Here is an 11,040-nt window from a genome sequence, read left to right as displayed (position 1 = left end):
GTTAGCATATATTCATTATTTTATTAATCGAAGGAGTTAAGAAAGGATAACGAGAAAAATAGAAAACGAAAACAAACAAAGAAATGAATACTAATGGAAATTAAAGATCATAATCGAACGCATAAGCAGCCGGAATGTACGGTGCACTCTGCACCCATGTCATGAGACACGCAAACCGAATTGGCTCGACTTGCCAGCTACACGCAACACACAGTATGCCAGCGATACCACATCACCAACAAGCCAACACACCAACACGTCATCGGCCCAACAAGCAACTCGCCGCGAGCAACGGCGCCAGCAAGTGTCACCCAGAAGTATGCCATATGTCCAGAAGGGAACCCAGAAGGGCGGAAGACAGGGAAAGTGCAAAGTGAAAGCCGAAGAGAACAGAATCAGAGAACATATGGAAGGGGACATCGAGACAGGTAGAGAGACAGACAGACGGCCTGCACGAAATGCGCAACGTGCGTTCTGAGGGACGGGAAATGGGAGACGGTCTGGTGGACGGTCCACAATCCCCCAAGAATGTGTACCACGAAGTGAAAGTGAAAGCGACAAGTCGAAAGGCGAAGACCCAAAAAAAAAAACTAAGTCAAAAAAAAACCCCACTTCTCAGCGCGACAGGTCTCCCGATGTCTAATCCAACGAACATACGGCTCTTCTGCCAACTCTAGTTCCCGTTCTTCCTCTCTTTCCCCCTCCGGCTCGCCCTTACCGTCCTGTTCAACTGGGGCGGTGGGTGGACATGAACCTGGTAAGATTGCGGCGTCGTTGTCGTTGTCGTCCTGGAGATCTACGTGTCGATCCCGTCCACGCTCTACAACATCCCTAGACATATGAATCTCCGTCCCAACCATCCCATTCCCATTACCTATCGTCCCATTCTCATTCGCATGAACCTTCGACTTCGAACTAGTCGCAGTAGGGGTTGGGCCTCCGGTCAGTGACTTGAGTGAAGAGTTGGTATGCGAGTTGGAGTTGAGGGGAGAGATGAGAGAGGAATGCGCGGCGAGACGGGGTGGATATCCCGTTTGAGGTGGTACGTTCGGGACATTATTGACCGTCAGATGTTGAAGATGTGTCGTCAACCTAAAATCACCCAATAACAATCCAAAAAATAAAAACCCAATTCGCAAAACACACTCACTTCTTACTAAAACAACTCGTCCTATGCTTATCCCACGGAATACTACAATACGTCGAATCCGGTCTTAGCCTAATCCATTTACGGCATAACGCGCAAAGGACTCTGTGTGCTTCGAATACTATGATGTAGGGGTCTGAGTGGAGGTAGGAGATGCGTTCGTCTTCTGTGCGTTTTGCGCGGCGGTGTTTTGGGGGTTGGGAGGGGGGAGGGTGGGTGGTGTGGTTGGAAAGGGTAGTGTATGAGGAGGAGGAAAGGTTGTGGGTGGTGTGAGAGGGAGGGGGGTGAGAGGAGTGTACCGACATCGAAGGTAGAGGTAAGGACGGATGAGGCGGTTGCGGCGGTTGATGCGAGTGCGAAGCAAGTGATGGATGTGTCGAAGGGATCGCTGGATGTCCTCCCGTTCCTCCTGATCCTGCTCCTGCTCCTGCTCCTCCTCCAGAGTTGGGTGAATACGTAGGCGATCCTGGAACGTTGGCGTTGGTGTTGGGGATGATACCCCCTCGATGTGATCGACGTTCACGTGGTTGTTCCCTTTCGCGCTCACGTTCGCGTTCGCGGTCTCGGTCTCGACGACCTGCTCGCGAGCACGCAGGGTCCTACCTAATATGACATCAGTTCCCCTTTAGGGCTGCTTGGTCATTGTCTGAGTCTGACGGAGTCTAAACATGCGAACGCGGAGGAGGTCCCAAAGTCGCATCAGCCCGACTAGTCGTCTACATGAAATCCCAGTCGAGTACCTTCGTTCATTAGCTGCCCCAGGACTTCCTCCTGGGGAGCTGTATCTCAAAATTGGATGCCCCACAATTCTCCTTCGCAATATAGCTCCTGGCCGTGGTCTTTGCAATGGAACATGCTGCATCCTCCGACGTGCCTCAGGTCGAGTCCTGGAGATCCAAATAATAGGTGGTCAATTTCATGGTGAGATCACATTTGTTCCTACTATCCTAGGATCACCCTCACTCCATCGGGCAAGGACGCCGAGTTCTCTTTCACCCTTCGTCGCCTTCAGTTTCCCATCTGTCTTGCATTTGCAATGACCATCAACAAAGCCCAAGGGCAGTCTGTACACTATGTTGGCCTTGATCTCCGAGTGCCTGTTTTCTCTCACAGCCAACTTTATGTTGCACTATCCAGAGCAACTTCCCGCCATCGTGTTAAAGTTGTGCCTCCTGATGGGGACGATAATGTTGTGAAATTCGTCTATCCCGAAGTCATCCCCCCACACCCATGTAATCTTATCTTCTTCCCTTTGTTGTTCACGTATCTCATCAGTATTTTACAGCGATTTTCAGATTGCGCCAGTAAGTAAAACTAGCAACGGATTCGACTGTGAGAACGACCAGCTCTTCGAATCGAATCGCGTTGCGGTTGTGACAGCTCGTGTATTGTGATATTTGCCATTGCTCATGATAGCCCCAGAATGTTCTCTTTGTCCTCATTCCTGCATCCAATATCGCGCGTCGCATTCGGTCTCCATCTTCTGAAAAGGTGGGCTCTTGCTTGACGGTGGTTCGCTAAAATGATTGCTCTTAGGACTTGTTTACTGTCGAGGAGGCGCCCCAGTACCCGTAGTAGAGATCGGCGCATGTGTTGGTGGATGCAACTGGCCGGACGACGAAGGTCAACTTGAATGTGCGTCTCCCTTCCTACTGATCCGTCCAGAATCTTGATTGTATAAATTAATGCTCATGTTTTTATTAAGATACTGCAATCAGCCAAGCGACCACGCACGCCATTGTGCCCGCCTACCCTGCCGTCTCAGAGCCTGGCACCCCAGACTAGGGTCCCGGTCAGGACCTACTACTGGATGCGCGCAGGCAGCTGCGCACCCGGGAGAGATGAGCTCAACAACGGGTATCTAGATACCGGTACATAGCTAGCGAGGCATTTTTACATGATGGTTTGTTAAGATATGAACGAACAGTGGAGGGAGTGCAAAGGGTACGGTTAAGCGGTAACTTGGTTCTGGGGATCTGTGTTGTGAGGCTCACTGCGCATCTTTCGGCCCTTGGTGTCACTATCTGCATGGGTACCGGTTTCTGGCTGCGAAGCATCGACCAGGGTGCCATCAAAACTGTGGTCCGACACAGGGTCATCAGGACCGACTTCAAAGACCACCTCTGACCGAGCAATGTTTTGCCAACGTATTACACGCCATAGCGGGCAGCGAGACGTTCTTGAATAACGGGCGGGAATTGGGGTACCTGTGCAGCCCATTCTATCACCTCGTTACCCTTTAAGCCCTGCAGAAGTCGTCGGAACATGTGGTCTAATACTGCGGATAGTTGTGTCCATCTGACGATTGCGTCGCAGAACCACAACAGCGACTAAGTGGCGTTAGTTAGCAAGCGCCGTACAACAGGGTGACGGAAGCGTACCTTAGAGATACCCGCAGGGTTCGTTTGAACAAGGGTGCAGAACCCTCTGAATGCTGTGTCTTTCTCTTTGTCGTCCCAGACCCCATGGACGGACTCGCACCACACCTGCGCGAATTGCGGCAGATGAGGAGCGACAAGATCGGGGTGTACTAGACCTATTATTCCTATCAAAACAACGGCATTTTTATGTAGAGTCGGAGGGGCCTTGGGGTGTAGTAGGATGGGAATCAACCTCGCGATTAAAGGGTTCACCCATTGTTGGAATTCTTGATCATCTACGGAGAACATCGTTAGAGAAGGATGTAGACGGTAGGAGAATCACACACCACGGCCGTAGCGTAACGCAACTTCACCAATGGACCAAGTGGCGTTCTTTGACGTGTTCACAAACCCAAATTCAGGCTCAAGATCAAGCTGCAGCATCAACCCTGGCATGATAGCAGGCATGTGAGGGCGGAGGATGGTGAAGCAGCTCATGGCGAGTTCGCCAATGAGTTCGTATGCGGACTGTCTAGCAAGAGCCTGAGGAAGTTTCAGGCAGAGGGTGACGAGTTGCACGAGCTGACTCTGGCTCAGGAACGGCTCCAAAGCCATTCCTAGCCCTTGAGTCAGGCCGGATAACAATTGCAAGGCACGCACAAAGAAAGGTTCCTCGAGCTCGGGGTTCTGTTGGTACTCGGGCAGCAGCTTTTGTATAATGTTGCTGCATCGCTCAAAGATTGGACCGGCGTAAGGGGCAAAAGAAGGACCCATATCGATGGTCATGTACGCGAGGCACTGTACGCGACGTTACTCAAAGGAAGGGATGTAATTGACGGAGACACTAACCTCCAGCAGCGGGATCAGGTCCTTGTCGTCGTCTTTCAGTTGAGACCATCGAGTTGCGAGCGAAGGCATCAATATGTCCACATATACTGGATTCGAGAGCTGGCGGCCAACAGTATTTCCCAGCGTACCAACGGCCTCATACCAGAAGCGCATGTTTTCGTGTTGATATCTCTCGAATGCGAGGACGAGAATGCGAAGGACGACCGCGAGGTAGGGTACTAGCTCCATCCCAGCCTCCTCTGCCAAAGTTATGAAGGCGCTACACCCGGCTTCTTGGACACGCTTGTCGTTGTCTATGACCATGAGAAGCAGCTGAAAGACAGTCTTAACTAAGGTGCCTTTCGTATCAAGGATGGGTTCTTACGCCTTCCATGGTTGGTACAAAGTACTGGATCATGTGCGTCTCGGTGAGTGACCGGCAGATCCAGCTAGCATAACGACCGAGGGTCCGACAAGTCATTGATCGAACAAGTCGCTGGGGACGATAGCTTAGCAAACTCAACTCGCGACGGTGAGAGCACTGACTTCGGGATCATTCAGTGTATAAATGAGGTAAGGGACTAGAGTGCTGAGGTAAGCTTCAATAGCCCCAATGCATCCTTCGAAAACGTCAAACGAAATGAGATCCGGTGAGATCTAAAGACAGCATACCTTCGGACATGGCACCCAGCGCCAAGATACCACTTTCTCTCTGACGCCAGTTGTTACTCGACAGTTTTTCCTTTATCGGCCCAAGCAGGACGTTCAACAGATCGGCCCCAAACCGATCCGCCACTACTGTAAAAGCCGTTGCGGCATGTGTGCGAAGACTGCAGTAGGTGGATAACTCCTCAGCGAAGTCATCATCAAGGTCGTGAGTCTCCTCGCCATATGCACCAACACGGCCTTTGGCGCCAGCTTGCGCTTCCTCCCCCGCAGGAGCGCCACTCTCCTCGCGTTCCAATCCATGTGACTTGCCACCGCAATGCCGTGGTTTGATGTCCGTGCCTTTGTCAGGGACGGCAGCGTCTTCTGCGTCTCCTTCCAACCAGAGCAGATCATCGTCGCCAAAAACCATACAATCAAGCAAGACAGGTGCCACCCGCCCGAGCAGCGGGTGCAGATATTCGGTAAGATGTGCGTCCTCGACAAAATTAAACCAAAACTTGCATGCTTCCAAAGCGACCTTCTTGTTCTTGTCCTTTGTAGAGGAGAGCATATATTCGGTGAAATTGGTCATCTCCGGCATGAGCTTCTCGGGACAGGCGGCGAGAAGGAGCACAAGGGCCTGACAGACATGACGCCGTACTTGAGGATCCTCGTCCAAATTACGCTTGGATAAAGCGACGATGAAAGCGTCGATATGAACGAAGAGGGATCGACACTTCACGGGGACTAAATATGAGAGGCAAGCCACTGCGTGGGCTCGCATCCTGGCGGAAGGGTGTTCAGTAAGTGCGAGAAACTTGGAGATCATGAGGTCCAAAGGTCGGCCGCCCCTGGGCCTGAAGATTGCATCCAATTGGCGAGGGTAGTCCTCGCAGGTTTTTTCCAAGACATTGAATGCAGCCTGGGATACCAGAATCAGTACGAAGCGAAATGAATGTCACGCTAGGGCATTGGACAGATAAAACGGTCGAGTAAACAGAAGGAGGGTCGGATAATGGCTACTTACCTCTTGATGTTCCACATCCTCCGAGTCAAGCGAGTTGACCAACTGTTGAAGGCACTCTAGCCAATTCCTCGGTTCGAGGACCCCCAGAAACACCACTATACCCCGACCGGCGGTATTGCGAATCATCACTGTCGAATCGGTGAATGCCTGCAACACTGCAACCTTGACATAGGCGACAACTTCTGGAGTGGCGTTTAGAATAAGGCGCGAATTTTTCTGCAAAAGGTCTCCAGCAATTGTTCGAACGCGAACCTCCTCTTGAGTTGTAGTGAGGATATGGGCTAGATGTGCAATGTAGTCCGGCACACCCGAGAACTTGCTCAGTTTCTGAAGACGTCGGTGACGACCATATTAGCTTATATATGGACCATCTGCCAACGCTGTGCAAACTGACCTGGGTGATATTTCGCTGCACGACGGTAACGTTCATGTTCGTTAATTCATGTATTGTTTGCAGGATTTCCTGCAATACTGCCGGTTGAGGGGACCAGGACGACATATCTGTATCTATATCTATAGGGACAAACCATCACCTGGCGCGGGAGTTCAAACTTTGCAAACTCCGCCATCGCCTCACATTGCGAGTCAGCGGCGAGCGCGCGGTTGCGCCTGTTCTTATCCTCTCTTCCACCAACACCACCACCACCGCCACTGTCAGTAGCAGAACCGTTCAGGTGCCTGGAATCCCCAGTGAAGAATGCCCCCGCGAAGTGCAACTGTCTGAACGGCGTCTGCGGCGCCAACGGTGATTGCGCATGCAATGCTGGGTTCGTGAAGGCGGACAACAGGACTGCGTGTGCCAAGTGAGACAGCAGGTTCTTCCAGACGTCTACCGGCGACTGTAAACGTGAGTTAAATTCTCTTTCTCGTCAAACATATAACTCACCCTGTTCTTCTCTTCTTAGTTTGTCAACTGGGCTGCGATCGATACGATGGCACAGGCGTGTGCCTCGCGTTCAACGACGGCTGCGTGCGCGCGAGTGCTGACGGCGTGTGTGAGGGCTCATCACGTATTGCGGACATCAACAAGAGATCGTGCGATGGTTCGTGTCTCCCTTTTTATCTGCCAGAAGTGCAACGGTGTTGATTGGTCTGCATTTGAGTTGTTTGCGTTGTCTAGCGTGCCCCGCGAAGTGTTCTGCCTGCCGGATTCCCAACTCTGACCAGGTGTCGACGGCGAGCAAGCTACAGTGCACAGCGTGCATACCGGGCTCCTTCCTCTCAAATGGGCAGTGCGTCGACGCGTGTACCGCTTGGACAGTTGTCTCGTCGCAAGACAATTTTACCTGCACTCGTACGTCTTCCCCTCCTTTCTCTTCCCCCTTCCTTTGCACTAATGATTTCTTCTTTCTATAGCATGCGACTCGTCCTGCACCTGCGCCGGCGACCCCAAGTTTTGCCTGACCTGCGCGAACAACCAGCTCGCCACCTCAGACGGGAAGTGTGTGCAAGCCAGCTCTTCGAACACATTTTCCTCCTTCTCCTCAACCACATGCACGTCGTGCCACCCTGACTGCGCATCATGCTCAGGTGGCGCCTTCACCCAGTGCACCACCTGCCCGCCTGCCCGCCCCGTCCTCGCCAACGGCTGCTGCCTCCCCACCTGCGCCAGATCGCAGTTCCTCGACCCCACATCGCCGGTACCCCACACAACACAGCACGCAATCGAATCAAACCAAACTCAATATGAATATCAATGCCCAGTGCCAACGCCCCCGCCGAAACTACGAACACGGGTTGAAATGCTGGATAAATAAGGTGAGTTAGTTCCGAAGTCGAGTTGTGCTGGAACTCACGCACCGCGCTTGTTCGTCTGTTCTAGCAAATCACCACAGTCCGGCGACGCGAATTCCTGCATTTGTTATGGAACTACAGTACTATCTACGAGCTCCTGCATTTGGAATCCCTGAGTTCATATAAAAACACAACGATGTATCTAATATATACCAGTAATCTCGTCTCGTTGACATATGCGATGAAGTGATTGGTTATAATGCTAGGGACGTCAAGGATCCAACGTATGTCGTATGTACATACAACTACTTCATGAGAGTACACTCGCCAACACGCTCCGGATCAATGTTGTATGGGTAGAAGTAGCCTTTGGAGATGACCATGATCTGGGGCATCGTCCTGGTCGTAGCAAAGAAGAGCATTGAGCGAAGGAACAGAAAAGGGATGGTGGAATAACGCACCTGCTCAAACCAATGATAGGATCTCACCCCAGGCGGGGTACTGGGCATCCTCGGCCACGCGATGGCTCTCACGTCTCCACCAACGGCGGAAGTCTTGGAAAATTGCATTGTCTTTCGTCGTAGGGAAGACCTTCAGGATGGAAAATGAGTAAAGATGGATGAGAAGGAAGAACAGAGTGATGTATACTCACGAGACGCCACTTTCGCTGGCCTTCTTTCTCTCATCGAGATAGGCCTCTTATCCTCCTTCCAAAGGGCCATCCCGCCTCTCGATTGATCCAGTTTCGCTGACCGATGTCGTCTCCGTAGGTGCCTTCGACTCTTCCGCGCTACGGCGAAGTTTGAAGACATGAACTGTCTTGTTTGCCGAACTGGGATTGAAAGCGATGGTATATATCCTCGCCCCTCTCGACCTCCGTCTGAAATTGTACAACTTATCCGCTTTCAGCACGCTCCATACGCGAATTACTGTGCCATTAACTGAGGCAGTAGCCAGCAGCGAGCCATTCTGAGAGATCAGAACGATGGAAAGAGGTGATTTGTGCGCCGATGGAATGATGTTGGCCGTAGTGAGGGATGCCGTTGAGAGAATGGTGAGGTCGCTGTTGGACTGAGGGTTTTCCGCTGAAGATGAGGCGGCGTCGGAGGCAGGAATTGCTGTGCCGCGTGGCACCATCACCGCCATCCCACGTGCTTGCAGGCGCTTTCTCTGGAGAATCTCCAGAGAAAGAGTTTTGCATTTTTGGAGGTCTCTCGTCTCACCATCTCCCGTCGCCAATTCTTCACTCCTTCCCGACGGAACGGCGCTGGATTCATTTCGTAAGTACTCCATCCCCCCATCGTGATCGTTCTACTCACAAAGTCATTGGCGCAGATTATCTCCAACCTACGGCGGATGGAATTGAGAGATGGGGGAAAGAGATATCTACAGGTCTAAATAGCGCAGCCAGTTCAACCCCATGGCTGGGGGGTCGGTTTCCATTCGACCGCTACTAGAGCAGCAGGCGGAGGGGCGATTAGCAGAACCCAAGGTATGTTTCGTCCGCAAATACCACTCCCATCGGCTTAACGACCCCTGCAACGACAGTTCTCGTGCCAGGAAGGGAAGAAGCGGCACTGTCCTCGGAAGATGGGACGATACGCCAGCTGGGATCCATTTCAGATCCTTCCCTTCCATCTCCATACGCCCCCACGATTTCCAACAAGTGCTTATCGAAGCACCCCCCCCCCCCCCCCAAAGACCCGCCGCCCTATCACCCTCGCGATCTCATTATCCCGGCCCATGCAGCGCCCAATAAGTTCGGCGCTGGTGGAAGTTTGGGCAATTGTAGATTTCGTAGTGACGACACGATCTGTTGCTTATTCTTTCCCTCGTAGTGAATGGCCCGCAAAGCCACGGCCATGTAAACGGTGTTCAGTCTGCCCCTCTGCCACCTTCCTTTCCGTCGACAAATGCTCAGGGACAACACATATGTAGACGGCGTAGTGCAAATATGTGGAAAAATGGGGACCGGGGCCTCGGGGGCGACCATGTGTGATAGGTAAGTGATGGCTTCGGGCATGCGGTCACCGCTGATGGTGAATTGCAGATGCTGCAAGAAGGTGGAACGTGTTGAACGGCGGCGGAAGCTAGCAAGGCAACCGCTTGCAGCACAGACTGCGAATGCCGTGGGGGCAACCCACAACGCAGAACAAACCCCTCCAGTCAGAACGATCCCACCCCAACGCGAGCAGATACGATGCCTATACAGCAGTAGTATAGGGACGATTTCAGCGCAAACTTGTGATCTGCGATTACCAACTTACACCGTGGACGAGCCCCCCCCTTCACCCCCCAGTATTCCAACACTTCCAGAGCGTCTACTGACGTCGCACTCTTGCCCAAATTCAGGGAACAACAGTCGTCCCCCGCCGAAAGCGAGCTCCGCGCCACTGTTGATTGGGGAACGTGGTGCGAGAAAGGCCCCACTGCTCGAGCGAGCATACGGTGAAGGCCATGGCTGATCGTGGAAGTAGGGGAAGATGTCCCGCTCGCACGCACCTCCGCCACCACCGCCCATACCTCCTCCTCCACCACCCCCTGTAGACGATAACGAAGCAGACGATATACTCGCCGCAGAGTCCGGTTGTCCTTCACCTCCACCAGACCCAGTCCCTCCGCTCGAGGACCTCGTAAGCACACATTCAGGCGGAGGCGACGCTCTCCTACTCCCATTCAACGACCCTCTTCGACCACCTTCTTGATGTTGTGGTTGTTGTTGACCCTGCCCCTGGCGATCAATCAAAGCCAACGCGCCAACCCCACTCACAACACCTCCACTACTCGTCATCGGTCGACTCCCAAGACCCACTCCTCTGCTGAGCAGATAAGCCCAAGCCCGGTGGTATTGAGCGAGTTCGAGGCATTGGGATTCGAAGAATCATCACTCAGGCTTATTGACTGTGGACGTGAATCCGAGCCGTGATCGTAAGAGGCGTTGTTTGACAAAGAGTTATTTGGTGACAGGGAATGATTGTAACCCTAAGCTCGGAGTGATGGGTAGTATAAATAGAGGTGCAAGTAGGACAACTAATAGAGCGATTCAAGCAAGGAAGGCAAGGATCATACTGTGAAAGATACCAAATTGAATATGAATGACTGACTAACTAATCAACCAAAAGAAAACGAGAGATCTATGTATGCACGAGACTTGAGTGATATGCTTATATGCGACGTAACATGGACAGCCGGAACCCAAGAGAGTAGTAAAGCGAGGGAGAAATCTACATGTTGAAAAAAAAAACGGAGAGCAAAGCAGTGATACGGGGTGAGTAGTTGGGTGTGGAGTGGTAGAA

At 52.2% G+C, this 11,040-nt stretch overlaps 2 protein-coding genes across 2 annotated transcripts; one reads left to right on the top strand and one right to left on the bottom strand.

The window, feature by feature from the left end:
- Positions 1–3,297: 3,297 nt before the first annotated feature.
- On the bottom strand, positions 3,298–6,440 carry PC9H_010295 (uncharacterized protein; the record flags this gene model as incomplete). Its single annotated transcript, XM_036779789.1, has 9 exons — positions 3,298–3,477; positions 3,529–3,803; positions 3,855–4,305; positions 4,357–4,668; positions 4,721–4,831; positions 4,882–4,955; positions 5,008–5,905; positions 6,011–6,337; positions 6,405–6,440. The coding sequence occupies 9 exons, from the start codon at positions 6,438–6,440 to the stop codon at positions 3,298–3,300; spliced, it is 2,664 nt and encodes an 887-aa protein (XP_036629178.1).
- Positions 6,441–8,729: 2,289 nt separating this feature from the next.
- Positions 8,730–10,449, top strand: PC9H_010294 (uncharacterized protein; the record flags this gene model as incomplete). Its single annotated transcript, XM_036779788.1, has 6 exons — positions 8,730–8,739; positions 9,156–9,236; positions 9,293–9,532; positions 9,583–9,739; positions 9,795–9,909; positions 10,222–10,449. The coding sequence occupies 6 exons, from the start codon at positions 8,730–8,732 to the stop codon at positions 10,447–10,449; spliced, it is 831 nt and encodes a 276-aa protein (XP_036629177.1).
- Between the last annotated feature and the right edge of the window lie 591 nt (positions 10,450–11,040).

The sequence above is a fragment of the Pleurotus ostreatus genome, assembly GCF_014466165.1.
Source record: "Pleurotus ostreatus strain PC9 chromosome Unknown scaffold_7, whole genome shotgun sequence".
In the NCBI taxonomy this organism is placed as follows: domain Eukaryota; kingdom Fungi; phylum Basidiomycota; class Agaricomycetes; order Agaricales; family Pleurotaceae; genus Pleurotus; species Pleurotus ostreatus.
The sequence above is the reverse complement of the archived record's forward strand: the minus strand, read 5'-3'. Positions and strand labels throughout refer to the sequence as shown.